The sequence below is a fragment of the Falco peregrinus genome, chromosome 5 (assembly GCF_023634155.1).
Source record: "Falco peregrinus isolate bFalPer1 chromosome 5, bFalPer1.pri, whole genome shotgun sequence".
NCBI lineage: Eukaryota > Metazoa > Chordata > Aves > Falconiformes > Falconidae > Falco > Falco peregrinus.
In genome coordinates, this window is record NC_073725.1 from 14,861,283 (window position 1) to 14,880,773 (window position 19,491).

At 47.0% G+C, this 19,491-nt stretch overlaps 1 protein-coding gene across 2 annotated transcripts; it reads right to left on the reverse strand.

Moving 5' to 3' along the window:
* Positions 1-759: 759 nt before the first annotated feature.
* Positions 760-18,951, reverse strand: MTURN (maturin, neural progenitor differentiation regulator homolog). 2 transcript variants are annotated; one of them, XM_055803933.1, is made up of 3 exons: positions 18,727-18,944; positions 12,724-12,846; positions 760-6,554 (listed from the first exon to the last, which is right to left on the reverse strand). In XM_055803933.1, exons 1-3 carry the CDS (start codon positions 18,886-18,888, stop codon positions 6,444-6,446), a joined length of 396 nt encoding a protein of 131 aa, XP_055659908.1. In that variant the 5' UTR covers positions 18,889-18,944; the 3' UTR covers positions 760-6,443. The 2 variants fall into 2 exon arrangements, with proteins under 2 accessions (XP_055659908.1, XP_055659907.1); XM_055803932.1 differs by lacking the exon at positions 760-6,554 and adding an exon at positions 9,049-10,998 and having other exon boundaries at positions 18,727-18,951.
* Positions 18,952-19,491: the final 540 nt, after the last annotated feature.

Here is a 19,491-nt window from a genome sequence, read left to right on the forward strand (position 1 = left end):
ACACTCACTGTAGCTACACTTCAGCCCCTCAAAAACCCCCATTTAGTTAATTTTGCTCACAGAGAAAAGACTCCATCAGTCATCAGAGTTTGGTAAGTTCTTTAATGGCAAGCTCATGGTGTAACGACACTGCTGGATTTGATGCCTTGGTGGTGGGAGAACAAGGAGGATCAGAAGAAAGGCAGGGCTCCACTGAAGGCTTTTAAAGCATTGAATAAAAGGGCAACATCTTTTGGCGACCCATCTCATAGCTTTGTAGTCCCAAAGACAGTGATCTAGCCAGAAAAATGGTGGAAAGCACACCAAAGACAGCCTTTGCATGGCATGGCGCAACATGATTTCTGCTTGACGTGTTAAGGTCTGACTGGTCCCTGCATTAGTAAAGGAAAACTTGACAACAACAACAAAAAAATTGCATTGACTGAAATCCAGAGCTGACGTTTCCACCACCACCCCGAAGATGAAAGCAGACATCTTTTACATGCAGTGTTACCGCAGTTCTTTGCCTACATGAGCAGCAGCATGTCGGTACAGAAGGGGAATTTCAAAGTTCAATGTATTTTACATGAAACCAGTGAGCTTTACTCTAGTCAGCAGTAACTAGTTCAAAGAAGTTTTTTTCTGCAGACAAATGAACGCCCTTTTAGTTAATCTGTATATTCGTTTACGACCAAGCTAATACTGACAATGCAGTGCTATGCAGCTCTGTAGGAACTGGGGTTTGCAATAATGCAGATGCACCTTTAAGGATTGTCTTTCTTTAAAAAAAAAGTCAGCAAAGAGAAAAAAGTCAAACATAGAGCACATATATAATCTGGTTCACTGAATGGGTGATTGTGGGTAAGCGAAGAGGTTTCCTTCATAGACCTGCCACAGACAGCAGATGCCAACAATGCAACTAAGTCTCAGAAGTCTGATAAAAACCCAAGGTGACAGGGTCTGCCCTCAGAGCCCTTCCTATCAGAGGTAAGGACCAAATTTAAGGGATCTCTTTATTTTAGTATCTGCCTTGGAAGTGACATCCCTGAGCCTTCAGCTTTGTGGTAACTCTGCAAGGACCACCCCAAGCCCAGCCTGTAACAGGGTCTAAGAGCCGCTGCCCTGAGTCACTCCTGCCTGGCTGTCACGTGAAGGCTTCCCAGCTGCAGCTGGCTGCAGAGACAGGCTGCCAGGGGGGAGGAGAGCTCCTGCCAGAATTAAACAGATAAAACAAACCATTTCCCTCTGCTCGGTGATTTACAGAAAGGGGCATCCAGCTAGAGCCCCTGAAGGGGTCCTTCCCAATTCCCCGTGTCCTGTGGCCAGACCAAAACTAGCCAGCACCAAGAAAGACCTGCAAGCTGGGCCAGGCTCCAGAGCAACCTGCAGCCAGAGAGGTCTCATCTTCTGGGTGCCCAGCCTGGGAAGCCTCAATGGGTCATGATTTTCAGACTGGATTATTTAGCTAGGCATCACTCCGTGTAAAGATCTTGGGTTTGGCACATAAAAAGACTGCTGTCTTCTGCATAACCCCTGTCCGGCATGGACCATGCATGGATCCTCAAGGGATAATACATCTCCCATGGCACCTCATCCCCCTGTGAGAAGATGCTGCCTGTGCAGAAAGGACAGTGCAGCCCAGTAACACACACTGTGCTGAACTGCAGCTCTCACTGGTGCGTCTCGCTGCAAGCTGTGGGAGATAAGAGGTGTTTCTCTCCTCCTTCCTCTGCTTCCCCTCTTCTGGGAGTGGGGAAGGTGGACACAATTTCTGAGAACAGAGTGGTAAGGGTGGACACAAGGTAAGGATGGATGAAATGGTAACCTCACCTCCTGCCACAGCTAAAGCTGACTGTGAGTAAAATAGCTATGGACTTCAGCCCTGGGCCCCAGTGAAAGATCAAGAACCATGTTGAAACAGGCTGGGAATCTGTCCTGTATGGCAGCTTTCCAAAGCAATGCCCATAATGTTATTGCAATCACTTTTACCGCCACAGAATCATGTCCCACCTTGCAGAGGGAGAAAAGGGCAGTGACCTACTAAGCTCCTCCCTGCTGCCCCAGCCACCATCGCACACCTTACACGGGACACAGCACTAAGATGCCTGCACGTCACCAATGCAGGAAAACTAACTCTGGCTATTCCCACCCAAAACGGCATTCTTACAAGCATGTGACTTTCAAAGGCACAGCACTACACACAGAGGGAAACTGCCTGGAAAACAGACCAGAGCAGGGCAGGATGTAGAGCTGGTGCCTGGTAGGGTTCGGGTCACCATCCTCAGGGGTGTGCTCTTCCAGTCTGCCAATCTTTTCTCTCATGAGCAAGTGCTTTTAAGAGATGTTACTATGCACCTAATAAAGCAGCTCCCTGACTGCTGCTCCTACCTACTCACCCAATATCATACATAATAACGTTGTGGAAGAGAGGATGAAAAGGCTTTTTAGTTTGCCTTTTCTCCATCCCTTCCTCTCAATGGATTCATCAGGCAGGCAAGCTCAAGGCCCCAGTGATGTCCAGAGCAGCTTTTTTATAAACTGCATAGGTTCCATAAGCAGATACTTGGCAGAATAGTTTGGGCTCTTTGAGAACTCCAAGCATCTCTCTGAAAGGGGCCTTTCTTACTCCTGCCCCTGCTACCCAAAGCAACTGTTGCATTTCTGAAATCTGCTCTTCCCTCTGGCATCCCATGTATTTCTCATCCCCCAAGCAGCACTCTGCTCATTGCATTCATGCAACTCACATTCAGAAGCACCAGTTCTGCAAGAGGCTCTGCTTTAGTACATTTCTATTTCACTACAGCATGAAATGCCTATGAGAGAAGGGTGAGGGAAAAGGGAGAGTCTCCTGTGTCCTTTCACTAATGGTTTGCTTTGAGGAGAAGCAATAATAATGCATACCTCTTTTCACCCACAGATCTCAAAGCACTTCATACACTGGTGGGCAAATAATACTGATGGCTCCTTTTACAAAATGCTTAAGGTGGGACTTTCAAAGCAGTTACCCTTCTCCCACCAAATTTCATGGCGCCCTGGATGCATAACTGGAGGCCTGCCTTGAATTCCCAGCTGCCAAAATCCACCCGAAGCTTGGGGCAAGGCAATGGCAGAGCTCTGAAGCCATACCTTCTCACCAAGTCCCCAGGCTTGCAAGGATTTATGCATGTGTTAGTAAATCTTGTGTCTCAGTCTGGCAGCCTAGCCACTGAGTCATGCTACCCCTGGTTAATTACTTAATGGCTACTAACCTCAATATGTGGTGGGAGTGAGGGAAAAATAAAATACAAATAAAATACAAAGATTCTTTGTAATACAACTAAACCAGTTCTGCATCTCTTGCATCATTTGGTATGTATGGAACGAGTAACATGGTAATAGAGAAATGTATTCGGTCAAAGTAACCAATCAATATTTTTTGTTAAAATACATTCTATATTAATGCTCATTCACATTTAATACACATGTAAATTAAATTTTCTATGTATAAAATTCCAGTTTATTCTTGATGCTGCCTGGGCATGCTTCAGTTCAGCAGCAGGGCTCAACACATTTGGCTCCCAGCAAAGTGAGAGCTGACGAGAGCACTCAGCTCTCTGCTGGACCAAGCCTCGTGCATCCCCCTGGAGTGCCCAGTCCCACAGGTCCCGTTTGAACAAAATCTGGCTAGCTTCAGTGGGAATTTTGCAGGGGTGACCACTGCAGAAGGCCCCCCCATCTGTCCAGCACTTGCATTCTGGTGTAGAAATCACCCAAATGGCATAAGGCATTCCCCAAAAAAGTGAGTTAGTGAATACAGAAAATAACGTATCTACATAATTTACAGTGTTATGTTTGCTTGCAACCATATTAATGCTCGACCGCTCATGAACAATTCAATCAATATGCAGGGAATGGCAGCAGAGTGCAGTACATATTACAACCTCCTGTACACAATTACAAGCACTGATCTTGCAGTCTTTCCTCATTTCATGAATTCCTGCCTATCCTGCTGCCACCCAGAGTCCAGTTCTCCACTGAGCCTTGTGGAGTCAATCCTTCGCAACACTTGGGCCGGTTCAGATTGGGTCTGCACCTCTGCCAAGGTCCCTAACACCATACGAGGGGTGCGAGGCACCTTTGGCTGCAGGTCCTCAGCTACCACCCACATCCACCCCTTACACCCTCCCCTCTGTTGTGCCAGCACTAATCTGTGCAGCCACACACTGAACCAGATGGTGGGAATGATCCAGCTGGAAAACTGCCTGTCTGTAAAAAGGCAGAGGGTTATTTCACAGCCAGACTGACCTCACAGCCCAGCTCGTGATGCAGCGGTGCCCAGGGCTTGTGCAGGTGTGGGTGCACGCACGTGCATGTCGGTGCCAGCCACCTGCACCTAAGCAAAATGGGTGCGAGTGGCCAGCAAACCTGACTGGCAGGACTTTGCCTCCAGCTTGCACTACTGTAAGTTATGTCTTGCGTTAGGTTACAGCAGAGGGAAGTCTGCCTCAAAAGATCTACTTGTATGAGCTGCAACCAAAGGATTGGATGCTACAAAGAGAAAAGCTCTCCCGAAGCAAGGTTGTGTTTAAGGTTATGGCATCTGTTTCAGCTGGAAAGAAAAACTTGCGGACTTAAAGCAGGGATGGAAACCACTGGTCTTACACTTTATTTTAGTAAGCAAAAAGCCTATTGCTGCTGTACAGTGTTATACAATGAACTGCCACAGTTCTCACGTCACTAGTCCATAGGAAATGTGCTGCGACTACCATGTTTATGCCTGCATGCCGAAAGAATGTACAAAATTGCATTAAGCTCTGTTTCTGTTCCACTTTTTTTGATATTCCTAAACTCCAACTTTTACAGTGTTGTGGAGACTTCTGTGCACTCTCAGGCACCACACGCCATCCGGGTTATGGCAGGTTGTTGCCCCAGATTAGAAAAATCAAGTGCTATGCATCTCTCAAGCCATCATCAGAAATGTAAACCACCAAGAAAACTTGCTCTCTTAAGTAACCTTGAAAAAAAAAGTCTTAAAAAAATCTATTGAAAAGGAGACACTGCTAGCAACAGGGTTTTCAAGATGGTATGAGTTGTTTCTAGGAGTTGTCCAAGCATTTTTTCTAGCTCACTTCTTGTTATTATAAAGCTAATTCTGTATAAAAGGGCTTTTGAAGCATGTGACCATCATTTCATGAATTTTAAAAAAATTGGGAAAAAGGAGTAAATTTGGAAACATTTTGCTCGATGTGGAAAACGGTTGTATTAGAACAGAATCCCCTTTGCTTCTTACATTTTCAGTACAAAAGGCAAGTAAATACAGAGACCCTGCATCTTCACAGTCTGGCACTCCTCTGAGTCACTTAAATCTATGCAAAATAGGTATAAAATACGAGGGGTCTTCTCCTTTATACCCAGACCCTGCTAAACTTCTCTGGGGAGCAAGTCCCCAGCTAAGTAAAACCTCATTCGTTTTTATATCAGCCAAAGTAGCAATATTTTAGCTCCCCTCTAACCAGGTGTAAATGTCCAGACCAGCTCAAAGGCCCAGGGAGGGAAACAGGTCCTGCATAATTTTAAGAACCAGGTGCTGGTTTGTACCCTTATGGCTTCAAAGTTAAGTTGCACTTCAATTCATGATGCCACGAGGTGTGTACAATAATAATTTAGCAGTGTATTAAAAACGGCAAAGCTTAAAATTGGTTGTCATGCAGAAGTGGGATAGGCGATGGCTATTTTTTAATTGATTTATATGAAAGTAGCATTTGGCTTTGGATCAAATGGTGTCAGAGTACCAGGGTTGGTTATAATGTGTACTACTGATACTTAATGACTCCAAGTTATTAATCCAGCACTTGTAAACTCAGGTATCAGTAAATTGACACTAATATGTCTGACACCAATACTCTCCTGGATTTCCCGCTTCCCATTAGTTTTGTTCAGCCTTCACGTGCACTTCTGCAGTACCAACCGCTATTAAACTAGTGTTTTTCAGGAGAAATCTCTCCAAGCTTGGTACTTTGTCAAAAACCATAGCTGTTGAACTAAAAAGAAAAGCGCAGGTCGCATTTGCTCTCTGCGCTGGCTTCCTCAGAAAGGTCACCAGTGAGGACTCAGCACTCTCACCACACACTTCCTACATTCTCGGTATTCTACATTCATGTCAGCGAACGCTACTCTTGAACACAAACCGAAGAGACAAGTCAGCAACAAAACTACTTCTAGATTGATTACGGCAGAATGCTACCAAGACAACTCCATAGAAAACCCACTGAAGCAGGAGCAAAATTCAGGTCACTTCTTAGCAAAGCTCATCACAGATTATTACTATTATTATTATTATTAATATTTTTTAAACCGTTTTGTAAAACTTTGATCCTGGGAGCCAGATATCCCCATGTGATGTGCTAATTCAAACAGGCTAACGTGGGACCACCTGACCCCACCTGGTACCAAAGGCTTCCGAATATTTTTAGCTTCTCAGAAAATCACTGCTGACTGACACCCATCTGTTGGTGATCAGCTTCTGGTTCCTCTTCTTCCACATCTGCATTATATTCTTCAAATGCATCATCATCAACATCTGGAAGCCCAAGTAACTACAAAGAAGAGAAAATACTGTGTAATAGTGAATTACCCACTCATGCAGCTTTGCTGCAAATCTTCACACAATACCTAGGTGTCACTTCTTGAAAAACCTCAAACCCTGGAATAACAGTATTGCGTAACAATCTCAACTCTTTCCCTCCCTCCTGTAACAGGCAAAGATTTGAAAATGCATCCTCACACCAAATTAAGTGCTCGTGGACCAGAAGATAAATAAAACCAAAGCAAAGCACTTGCAAAAAGCTTTGCGCTCTTCCCTGAGGTCGTATCACAAATTGTTCCGTGTTTAGACTTGTCAGTGGTTTAACTTCAGAAAGAAACATGATAATACTGTAGCAGTAGTTATCTCAGTTTGTGTTCAGCAGCCTTATAAAAGCCAAAGAAAACATCCTCATACAGAACTGGCTAGTATGGAGTAGGCAAGGAGTCCCTAAAAACACAACAGGACAACAGCAAATGGCCTGAAGTTGCACCAGGGACGTTTAGATGGGATCTTAAGAAAAATTTCTTCACCAAAAGGGTTGTCAAGCACTGGAATAGGCTGCCCAGGGAAGTGGCTGAGTCACCATCCCTGGAGGTGTTGAAAATACAGGTACATGTGGTGCTTAGGGACAGGGTTTACTGGTGGGCTTGGCAGTCCTGGGTTAATGGCTGGACTCGATGATCTTAAAGGTCTTTTCCAACCTAAACACTTCCATGATTCTATGATTCTGTATTAAGTCCTTCTCTTAAACCCTTCAATTCATCACACCAGACAAAGCCTTGCATGCTGGGCGATGCCCTTGCAGTGAGAAATGCTGAGTATTCAACTCCAAATTCTCCTTTAAATTTCTGCAAATTAGATTTGAGCTTGTGAAGAACTGCCAGCCCATCTTCCTTGGACAATGTTTGCATGTCTCCACCTGATGGCTCCGATCACTGCAACAGCATTTGTTCACTACAGGAAAAGGAGCAAACAGTGATGTTCAAACTTTTCCCCTCTCCCCCAAAAGGCTGCCAAGCCAACAGAGGTCAAGAAGACAGATAACCAAATAATAGTCAAAATAATGCATGTGTTGTGGAAATCTCATATTAGAATCCTACACTAGCAGCTGTTAATAGCCACAAAGCAAAATCATATGCAAGGCATTATTGGGAATACCACGTATTTAGCTTGCCAGGGCCAGAAGAGCAGCACAGATGCATGCAACGCCCTGTTCAGAGAGTGGGCGCAGCTGTTAGCTCTCAAAAGAGGCAAAGCCCAGAAAAATTGGGAGGAGGATGACACCTGCTAGGTGGTAGCACGAAAATGAGAAGGCTGCCATGAGGAAGAATTTTAGGGACCTAAACCAGTGTTATTTTCGCTAAACAGATTTGGTGTATTCAAATTAAATTTGAGTGTTGTACTGTTCTGTTCGTATCAGCTGGCAGAAAAAGCTTTGATCATGGTTTTTTTGCCCAGTTCTGGTTATAATTCCTCCTTAATTTGCAGGGAAATGAGCCACATGAGTCTTCATTTTATGGGATACTGTAAGCCCTTCCCATGCAAAACTAGCATAGAAACCACAACATATACCACAAGAACCACAAAGCTGCACGTGACCCCAAAGGATGGGGAGCGTGTCCTGCTTTTCACACATCGCCTCTCCCTTTGCCCTCAGGAAACCCAGCTCTGCTCTCCCTGGTGCAGCATAAATCGGAGTGATGCTGCAGACACTGATGGTTTTACAAAGGCAGGAAGGATGGGTATGAGATTGGGATGGGATGGGATGGGATGGGATGGGATGGGATGGGATGGGATGGGATGGGATGGGATGGGATGGGATGGGATGGGATGGGATGGGATGGGATGGGATGGGATGGGATGGGATGCTCCTCTAAGAGAGGCAGTTTTGTTCTCTCATAGACACTTTAGGATCCTCCAAGGTACCAACAACCTCAACCATGCCGGTCCTGCTTTTAGGGGTTGCATCTCATTGCTCCCCACAAGACTACAGTCCCTCACTGCTGTTAACCCCTTACTGCTCTCTGGACTGCAGTGACAAGTCAGCTCACACCTTGATCCCAAGGAAGTGGGATCAGGGTCCAAGGAGCAGGGAGCTCTACAAATTTTGGGTCAAAGGAGAAAGAGCGTTTATAAAAGATGATGACAAAATAAGATGATGAAGGTGGCCTGACTTGACCCTACACTGATTCCCACCCTGTCTTCTTTTAAACATATTAGTTTTCTGCTTCTAGTCCGTTACCTACTTCATATATTAAAGTATCAGCTATGTGGCAGATTTGAAAGGACTTTTCATGGAGAGCAAAAACAAGGAGGAAAGGGGTACAGAAAGAGAAAGCTGATCGACCAGCCAAACAGCCAAGGGGGAAAAAACCTGCTGGATGGGTATACGTGGGAAGGAGGATGACAGGAGGTGGTGAGGAGGGAGAGAGAACAACTATCAGTGGCAACACCACCTGAACTACGTCTACTCCTGCTGGACAAACCACCCATCTGGAGGTAAAGAAGAGGTAACCGGGACATGTGTGAACTCAATGAATATGGGATAAATGGCTTTTACACTTCAGCTTCCCAGTTCAGATGTAGGCTTTTTAGCCTTAAGGTGAGCTCAATGCAGGAGCCCTGGAATTTGCTGCTAAATTGTACAACTCATGCTTTGGTTCTCTGCAAACTCTGCCAGCTGGTGTGATGTCCCTCAGGCATTTTTTATTTTTTATTTGCCTTTCTTTCTTCACTCTTTCAAAGTGCCCTGATTTTATACAAATAACCTAGTAGTTTTTTAAGTCATGAAAGCAGAGTCACATTGCCTCCTGCCAAAAGTTCATGTACAACCACACTGAAAAATAAACCAAGACTGAGCTTTAGTGGTCCACACAATGCTATACTAGAGATAACGTGGTTCTGCTGAATCCTGGTGTGAAGGGCTTAGCCTCCAGGCAGATGTGCTTACAAGCACCAGCACAAACACCTCTGGCACCAGAGAGACAACGGCGTCAGAGGAGCTGCGATGCTCTGGGGCAAATGGGGGTATTTGAGCCCAGTGCTGTATGTACGATTTCATGTACCTGTGCGGTGTCTGACACTTTTGAATGCTCCCTGAGTAAGTGGATAATAAGGCAAATCACAAGGTTTTGTGGAAACTGACTCAGCAAGGCAGAAATGGGCAGAGACAACATGCTCCCCACCACTTCAGTAACGACGCAGCTTGGCCTTGTCTACAGCAGGATTTAGAGGTGCGATTTAGCTGTCACAGGTTAATCAACATTTTCTAAAAGCCTCGTCTAAATAAACGTCCTACCCTGGTAGTGTGTTTATGCCCGTAAAACATATGGGAAGGATGCCCAAAAGCAGTGAGGGCTGGTGAGCAGCTCCCAGACCACCCTCATTGCCTCCTGCACCCATGGAAGAGTGGTGAGCAGAGGGAAATCTCTATCTCCCACTGAGAGGGATGCTAGCTACTGGGCATCCCCACTCTCACTGCCTCCAAAACAGTGGCACGAGCACCCAGCCCCTTCCCATGCCGCAGCATCAGGGTAAGCCTGCGGAGACATGGCTGGGCTGTTAACACAAACACATGGAGCAGGGCTGAGCTGAGTTACTGGGCAAAAATTGGTCTCGGAGCCCTCGGTTAAAGGAGGGCAGGTGCTTGTGTTGTGCCCTAGGGCATGGAGAGTTGCAGATGCACCACCAGCATCTCCTCCTAAACGTTTCCCTTCAAAAGACCCTGACAAAGACTTTGAAAATTGTCTAATAAACTTTGATGTCCATCTGGAAATACCAAAATGCAAAAAACCTGTCAGAAGTTGTGTGCCAAGCACTTGCCAAAAACCTGGCCCCTCCTCAGTGTTTCAGACTGAGTAGCCAGTACCGTCGAGCCTTCAGAAGAGCTCAGTCTGACCTTCAGCAGTGTTTTTTCCTGAACTGCCATTTTTGAAACTGACATTTGCCAGACTGGTCTCTGACAGCAGACTTGGTTAGGATAGTGGAGAAGAAATGCCCTGCAAATGCATTGTTACGTCCAAGCCAACAGCAAGGTGGTTTCACTAGCAGAACAGGTCCAGCAGAGAAAGGATGGGGGACAGTACAAAGTAATGCCAAGGAAATTATTTCCCAGTACTGATGAAAAGTTGTTCTGTTCTGGCAAAGGCCTGAGGGGGCAAAATAACTGTTTCCATACATCCATCATAACGCCCTCCACTTTTAAAAATCTATCCTACCATGCACGTGCTATTTTTAATAATCAGAATAAGGGAAAAATGTCAATACATTCTTTATTAGACTTGCCTACACACAACCATACCTCAAATGATAAACCCAGTTTTGTCATGCTGATGCAAATCTCTCAATACTAGGTCAAAGGAGAAGCTGAGAAACATAATCTTTGTGATACATCCAAGAGAAAATGAAGAGGTACTTGACTGCAGTCTGCAAGAAGTCTCTGACAACTGAGGACACTGTTTTGGAGCAGACAAAAGCATAATGAAATTCAACAGCTAGGAAGCAAACCCAGAAAAATGAAAACCAAGGAAAACAGTTTTTCACAGGACCGTAACTAATGATGAAAAGAAAAAGTGCCCAGCAGTGCTGTATCCTTGTTAAGTCACCTGAAGACCTTACATCAAGACAGGGCGTCTTTGGAAAAGACACGCTCCAGCTGAACCACGATTTATGTGCTTGGTTGAGGGAATCAAGGGGTGCAATGTGATGTATTAACGATAGGCCCAGACTAAATGCGTACAGTGGTTCCCCTTGCTTTGAACCTTTTTATTCTGAAGAGCAGCTTAACGTGGTTTGACTGAAGCCAATTTCTCAGTAACTTAAGTTATGCTGAAATAAATGTGGTTTATATGAAATAAGTGATCTGTACCAATTTAATTAAGTCTTTTTGAAGTCCTCTTTAGTTAAACCAATGGAAGTTTCTCCTCAAAGGCACAGCTTTTCTGAGCAGAAGAAAACAGCTACAAAGATCCAAGAGCTGAATATTGTTCTGGGAAACGTATTTATATTTTTGTATGTTTTCACAATTACATGCAGCTGTACTGACGGATCAGATTTCCAGTCCTTTCTAAGAAAAGTGTGCATCTGTTCTATTTATTTCCAGTCTCTCAAAGGATTCTTTAAAATGATGCTCTTTTATGTTGACCAGCTGTGGTGGTCTGTGGCAAGGCAATGCAAGGGTGTAACACAGGGAGGGCCAGTGTTTTCATATCGACGCTCCAGGCCCTCCCTTTCGCTCTAAATACTTGGGATACATTTTCAGTCTTCTTGATTAGTCAGCCAGAATAAGAGAGAAGGGGAAAAGGTCTACATTTTCAGCTGAGTGTAAAAACATCCATTGGTCAGCTTTCCCATGGACATCACAGGAGCATGGCTCTGGCAACGAACCTTTGCTCTGCTTTGCACCAGCCCCAGGCGCTTAAAAGGAGAGACTGTGCAAAGGCAGGATTTGGCAAAAATGAAGGACAACAGCCAAGGATACCTCACCCTGGTGAAACCCAGGCTTTGACCCAACTCTTAGTGTGTTAAACAAGGACAGAGAAAGCTGAGTAGCAGCAAAACAGAAAAACACAAGCCCCCTCCCCACAAAACTCAGCTTCTGCTGCAGCTTCTCAAGCAGTGACCAAACTGGTGCTTGCAAATACCAAGTGGCAACCATCCCAACAGCAAAATCTGGACCACTTGAGGGGAAAAAAAGCCAACCCCAAAATAAAACAAACCATTCCTGAGGAGAGATCATACTTCCAGCTTCCCAGAGGTTTACTCTTACTACTCAGATCTTTGCAAAATTCCCCAATTCCAGTGCCAGGAAACAACTCTGCCACAAAGTCCCGTGGCGCTGACTCGCATCCTATTCCTCAGAGTCAGCGCTGCATCAGCAGGACACGAGCCCCTGCGCAGCTGGGGAGCCGCTGCCACCGGCTGCCACACCAGTTGGCCTCCCACCCCACGCGGGAATCTCATCCTCTCAAACACAGAGACAGAAACAAAAAAGGCAGCTGGCTTCCAAGAAACAATTTCCAATTCCCTGATAGTAACTTACGTGCTAACACCCCTGCGCCCAGGCAGCTGACTGGAGATGTAAATCCCTGCAGAAGAAAAACCACCTTGCTCCATCCAGCGCTATCTATTAAAAGTGACAGGTAACTGTCAATGTTTAGAAGTAAAGAGGAGGCACTTACGGGTCTGAAGGATTTGAAGACTTTTTCCAGTATCTCATGGAGTGTCTTTTTCCCACAGGAGGAGATGTAATCCTGTGCAAGTTGCAGAAAAGGTAAGCAGTCCTCACTTTCGCTCCACACATGCTGAAAGCCAACAGCAACACAAGAAAGAAAAGACATTAACAGGAATTCATGACAGCCTTTCCATGTGATTTTATAAGGTGACATGTTGTAAACATCTGCCAAAGTACACTGGGCCTCCCGCAGTTCAGATTTACAGTGGGGATGGGTACTCGGACAAAACTTGATTTTATTAACACGATCCACCAGAAAGCATGAAAATCAATCCAGAAGAGAAAATGCCTTATGACTGCACCAGCAATGAAGGGTACACACACCTTGCGCATGCACATTTTCTGAGTAGAAGTGTTTTTGTCTGGCATCAGCCCCACTCAGACCTGGAAGTCACATTGGGTTTTCTCTTCTTCTACATCATCTGCTGCAATCAAGCCCTCAGGAAGAGCTAAAAAATCTCTTTTGTCTTCCTGGCATTAGTGAAAGTGTGATGCGACCCTGGAAGTGGAACTTGATGTGCAATTCTCTTGACAATGCAGAAGAAAAGATGCAAAGTCCACCCGCAGGTTAGACACAGAGCCAAGGAGAGACATTTGGGCGCTTACAACATCCTGACACTTCATGCCTCCCTCCCTGTTTTGAGATTTACTCCTCCTAGACCTGAATCTTCTCTTCCTGGGCAGGCACATTTAAACCCATTTGGGATATTCCTCTCGTTTTGGAGATGCCGGTACCCCAGCCTGGCTCTGTGAAGCCTCTCCCAAAATTGATGCTTATTCTCCTGCTATGAGGCTGTAGCAGGAACAATGCTGATGAGTGATGGTGGACGCACTCAGGCAACAACACTTCTTGCAACAAGAAGCTTGCAGCACACAGCATAGGCTAATGTATACTTTTAAAGACCTCCTTTTTGAAGACTTTGTGCATGGGACTGTCTTAGGCACTCTGCTACACAGAGAAGCGTAGTACTGCAAAATTAGTTTGAGACTCTTATACCTCTATTTTTGCACAGCAGCTCTTTTCCCCAAAGTGCCATGCAGCTTTTTACTGTGCTATAAACAGTAGGTTATGCTTAAACAAGGGAAGAGGACGGTCTCTCTGAAGCCTAACTAACATTCAAAGGAAGAGTCAGAACAACAGATGTTTCAATCCCTAACATAAGGCTTGCATGTCACCTTCCTGTTCAGTGGTGAACACCTGCCAGGGATGCAGTTTTACACTTACCAAAAGAAAACACTACTTAACATCACCTAAGCTGCATCTTTAAGTTGAAAACCGTAACTGCCTTGCTACAAAACTCCCTTGACCTACATTTTCGTTGCTGCTTGTTGCATTTTACAGGCATAAACACAGCTAAATACTTTGTTACGAAAAGAGCCCTGCCTTACTGAGTAGGTTCTGCTCTTTCCCTATAACCAGAGTCATCTCTTAACCAGTCTGGCAATAAAAATAAATTCTTTACAGTCTTGCCAACTCTCAAAGGCACATACCACAAGTCTCATGATACTTCATGCCATCTTAAGAGTCACGGGCCTTGTAATCTATAAATATACAACCAAATCTCAACTTGTTTACAAAAAAACCCAAACAACAAGGTCTGCACTTTGTGATTTGTATGGCCTAAAAAAAGCAGAAGGTACACAGAGTTAACTCAAATGAACCCTCTTTAAAATATCAAATGAACATTCTCAAATCACAACATTTGAAGAACAGCCTTGAGATTCTGGAGGTCTGGCCCACAATTTCTTAATACTTGGTTATTGCTAACCACTTAGTTATTTCTCATCTTTGCGTCAAACTTAAGAGCTGGATGTCTGGATGTTGCAGCTTGGCAATTCATGGCTCATGCTAAACCTGTTGTAATTGTTTATATGTATAAAACGATTATAACCGCTTACATCCTGATTGTTGTTTAAATGGTGGCTTCTTTTGACTACCAGAGCTATACACAGGAGCTTCCACATAAATGAGCATCAGGTCCTGCCCTTTTATAAATAATAGTGGGTTCAACCCCAAGGGGAAGTTAACCCCGTGTTGTCTTATCATGTTTTTACAGTCTCTTTTCAAGCTGCACCACATTTTAAACTCCAGTGTGAATTTGTCAGCAGTAGCACAGAATAAGATAATCTAGCACAAGGGGAAAACCTGAGTAACTTGATCACTGAGCCTTTGAGCAGATTTTTTTGCATAGCACCATAAGGCAATAAGCAAGTAAGGCTTCCAACAATTTCCACATCTGCAGAAGATTTAAAACTTTGGCTGTAGCAACAAACACACTATGAAAGGTCTCACGTGCCATTAATGCGTGCATCTCATTCAGAAATGGCTCGATTTCACCCCCCACACACACTCCATACACACCCCAAAACTCAAACATAATAGAGATCAGAGTTATAACACCTAGAAGTTCAGCTGCGTCTACAGCTCTCTGTGGACATTCAGTGCTGCAGCAAGGCAGTGCAGGAACTGAGTCTCACCACTGACTCACACATCTCCAGAGGAATCTGCAAAAGGAATTTTGGCCTTTCAAAATAAAAACAAACGTAATTTAAGGATTCAGCTCCTGCTCAGAAAGCTTGAGAGTGAAGCTGCACGTACAGAAATGGTTCTCCTGGAAAAACCCCCAATGCCTGAGGATCTCTTCACGGTAGGAGAAGCATACTGCTGGCAAACTGGTGGACCAGTGTTCAGCCATGGCCGTGCAATTAAAAAAATATTAACCTCATCATCTGAGCACGTGTTTTCCAAGCTTGCCCAGTTTTGCTCACAGTTGCTTTGTGTCACTACAAAAGCTCGCAGCCACTGATTTCCACCTCAGCTGACCTAGGATCATGGTTGAATTATTTAGTTTAGCATCTACACACAGCACATAGCTGAGGGAATTCATAAGGTTGCGTCTGGAGGGGTTTGCTTTAGATGATTCAGTACTGCCAAGGTCACTTGCTGGCGCACCTTTTTCTAAGCAGCCCACCTGTTGAGCATAGCAGCAAAACTTTGTCTTGTGGGGATAATTCAACTTGCAGGAAATATTCAGTCTCACTGACTCTGTTCTAAAATATTACCTTGCATCAAGGTAGCATCATATTTTTATTTGCTTTATCAGTTACCTTGAACACCAGCAGTAACAGCATCAAAACAAATAATAGACTATAAGGCATAGTATCACAACCCTCACCCTCAGTGGTTATGACTGTACAAGTCCAATTAATTTTTTGAGAACACCATGAGCCTCAGGAGCTAAATTATACATAGTTCAGCTATCTAAAATGCTGCTTCAGAAAGTTTTAGTGTCCAGGTGGTACTGAAAATGCCAATAAGCATCTAGCTGGGTCTTCTGCAATCCCAGCACACTAAAAACCTAGCACAAAGATACCTTTTCAGGAAATTTAAATGGTAAGATTGTTGTGACCTGGAATCTCTGATTTAAAAAAAAATTCAGAGTTGTTCTCCTCCAGACTGCATCTTGGCAAACTTGCCATGTTTTTCTCCTCCTCCCGTTTAACTTCATCCTGCTCATCATTTCCTCCTTACAAGTGGGTTACCATGGACTTCTTTGGTGCCTCCTACATAGCTTTTTAAGTTGCATTATTATGAAATGAAGATGTAAAGAAAGAGAACAAGAATATCAGGCATCAGATGCTTATTAAATGGGAGGCTCCTTTATAAGAATCATGGGGTACAAAAAGGCCGTAAAGTGTGTCACTGTGAATTCTGTTTATATGTACTCACTTTCACACTCCATGTGTTACTGGAGCCATGCAACAAGGAAGGCTAAAGTGCAAATGGGAATCAGTCCCCTGGCTTGTATTAAGTCTCCTTAAAATAAACTTTAGTCTGTCATTGCATGTAGAAAAGAAACTTATCTTCTGGAACATGAAAAAAAGAAAATGACTGCAAAAAACAAGACAGCCAAGCTGGGAGCAGAAATGAAGTCCCACAGTGCACCAGGAGTAGAAAACAGGATGCTGGTGAATCAGCTCATTAGTGGTTCTCAATCACATTAAAGAGACACCATCAACAAGAAAAGCACTAAGAATGACACCTATCTGTCTGTCTTAAAAGTATTATTACTACAAAAAGTGCTTCAAGTAGTAATGCCAAGAAAAAGACAAGAAAACACTGCTTCTAGTTTTCCACTGTTTATGTTCTGCATTTGACAGGAGGAGTTGGCCCTTCTGCTCAGTTCTGCTACTGGTGCCTCTGGGCGGGGAGTCCTCCCCACAGCAACCCTGGAATGAAAATATCTGCCAAAAAAAAAAAAAAAAAAAAAAAAAACCAAACTAAAATGTGGTTGCAAACCCACAAAAATTGGTCAGTGCTGGAAGCATGGGAATAAGGTCTGAAGCTGCTTAAGATTTTTTTTAAAGTTGATTAGATTTTGTTTTGAAAGAGTTTGCACAATTACTGCGCAGCATATAAAGAAACGATACAAGTCTAAGGAAAACAGTGAGCTTTGCAATTCCTGATATCGTCAGCATCCAATCACAGCTTTAGTTTAGAACTGCATTGGATTTGTATGTATCCCTGCTTAAGAGTACAGCAGGTATGGCCCTTTCTGGGAACGGGCATCTCTAGAAGGGAACAAGTGCTGGGACTCATAGGAAGGAAGATGGGTGTGCAGGGCTAGTCCCACCGTGGACTAGGAGAATCCACACCCAGAGATGCTCTACTGCCACGGCTGGGGCTGGGGCTGAAGGTCTCATATCCCTGGACAGATGCATAACTAAACTCCAGCTAACTTCTTTCATAATTCAGCGCGACCATCTGCCTGACACAACAAATAAATGTCCTGCTCGCTGGGATTTGTGGTCCTGGAGAAGGCATCTCCCTGCTCTTTGTTTCCATGAACCCATCTGTCAAATGGGTCCACGCTGCACTTACCTGTTGGAAAGGGAATTAATGAACATTTCTCAAGCAGGTCAAGGGATGAAAGTTCCTCCGGGAAGGACCTACAACATTCCTACAATAACGGTCTGTGCTAGAAGCTGTTGGTTTTGGGGTTGTTGGTTTTGGTTTTTTGGGGTTTTTTTTGTTAATAAATTTCATTGCAGTTAAGTGGAGCTTTGCAGGTTACAAACCCCGGGGCGCGATGCCGCTTTTCGGTCGCTCTTGTCGCACTTCTGCTCACCGCCGGGAGGGTCTGGGGGAGGGGAACACCCCCCCCCGCCCCATCCCATAGCCACGGGTTGTGTTGCCGCTGCCTTTTCCGCACAAACTTGCCGCTGAACTCGGCGAGGGGCGGGGAGGGGGCGCGGCGGCGCCAGGCCGGCACCTGCCCGGGTCCCCCAGCCTCGGCGGAGCGGCGGGGGGGACCGCGCGGCCCTCCTGTCATCCTGACTCCATTTTATTCCTGCCCATTCTCCATTTGCCGTGACAGCCCTGCCAGTCCGCCCGTCCCTGCGCCGTGCCCCGGCATCCCGGGAGGACGGAGGGGGCCGCGCGGGGAGCAGCAGCTGCAGCCCCCGCGGGGCGCGGGGGGAACCCGGGGGGAAGGGGGCCGTGGGGTCGCACCCCTCCTCTCCCCGCCGGAGCCCGCAGCCTGCCCGGGCCGGGGTGATGGGGAAGGCGGGGGGGTCCCTGCCCGCAGCCCTGCCCGCGGGGCCGCCCCCCACCGGCAGCGGACTCCATTTTGCAGACTCTGGTGCGCGCCGGGGAGGATCCCCCCGGCCCCTCGCCCTGGCCCCGCCACCCCCGGCCCACACGCCGGCCGCCCCCGCAGCCCCGGCCCCGCCGCCCTCCATCCCCGCATCCCCTCCGCCTCTCCCGGGCACGGCCCCCTCCGCCGCCCCCCCTCGCCGCTCCCCCTCGGCTGCTCCCCCAAGCACCCTCACGGACGGAGGGGGGAGTGTCCCAAAGCGGTGCAGGGGCTGCCCGCCGGTCCACGCACACGCACGGATACCCACGCACGCCCGTGACCGCCCGCCCCCCCCCGCCCCCGGGTCCACTCACGAAATTGTCGCCGCAGGCGGCCTCCGGGCAGAGCACGTAGAAGGAGACGCCGGGCTCGGCGTAGAAGTCCATGCGCCGCTCCGTCTCCTCGGCGGCGATGAGCTGGAAGGGCGTGCGGGCGCACCACCGCTCCGCCGCCTCCGCCAGCGCCTCGAAAGCCATCGCCGCCGCCGCCGCCGCGATCCGCGCCCGCCCGCGCCCCCCGCGCGCGCCGCCCCGCGCCCGCCCCGCGCGCCGCCCCCCGCCGCGCGCGCCTCCCCCGCGCCCCGCTCCGGGCTCCCGGCCCCGGCCCCGGGGCAGGCGGGGGGGGGGGGGGAAGGGGCGTCAGGGCCCGCCGGCCACCGCCCGGGCGGGGGGTCTGCAGCCGGCCGTTGGCTTGACGCCTTCTGGCAACTTGAGGGGGAAGCAGCCCGCCTGGGAGCGCGCTGCCAGCGGGACCGCGCCGAGCGCCGCTTGGCTTCCCGGCGCCGATCCGGGATTCCACCTCCCGGTACCCAGGCCGGCCGCCTGCCCGTGCCCTTTCACGCCCAAGGCATCGGTACCCCCTGCGCCTCGTTCCATGCAAGCCACCAGGATGCCAGGCGTTGGGCTGTCCGAACGCAGGCGGGCTCACCCCGTGACGTTGGAAGGCTTTGCGGCTGCTGTCAGCAAAGCTGGGGACCGAGGGGTTTGCGGTGAGGTTCATCTCGCTCTCCCTGGCGTATCCCAAGTGATTATCGACAAATCCAGTAAGGCATGTGAGAGAGATACGAGAGCTGATCGGCA

Excerpts from the sequence above, each read along its gene's own strand:
- MTURN (XM_055803932.1), bottom strand. The coding sequence starts at position 18,888 with ATGGCTTTCGAGGCGCTGGCGGAGGCGGCGGAGCGGTGGTGCGCCCGC. Across the intron at positions 12,847-18,726 it reads CCGCCTGCGGCGACAATTTC|CATGTGTGGAGCGAAAGTGA; the intron begins GTGAGTGGACCC and ends GTTGGCTTTCAG. Across the intron at positions 10,999-12,723 it reads TCTTCAAATCCTTCAGACCC|TGTCCTCAGTTGTCAGAGAC; the intron begins GTAAGTGCCTCC and ends GCTCCAAAACAG.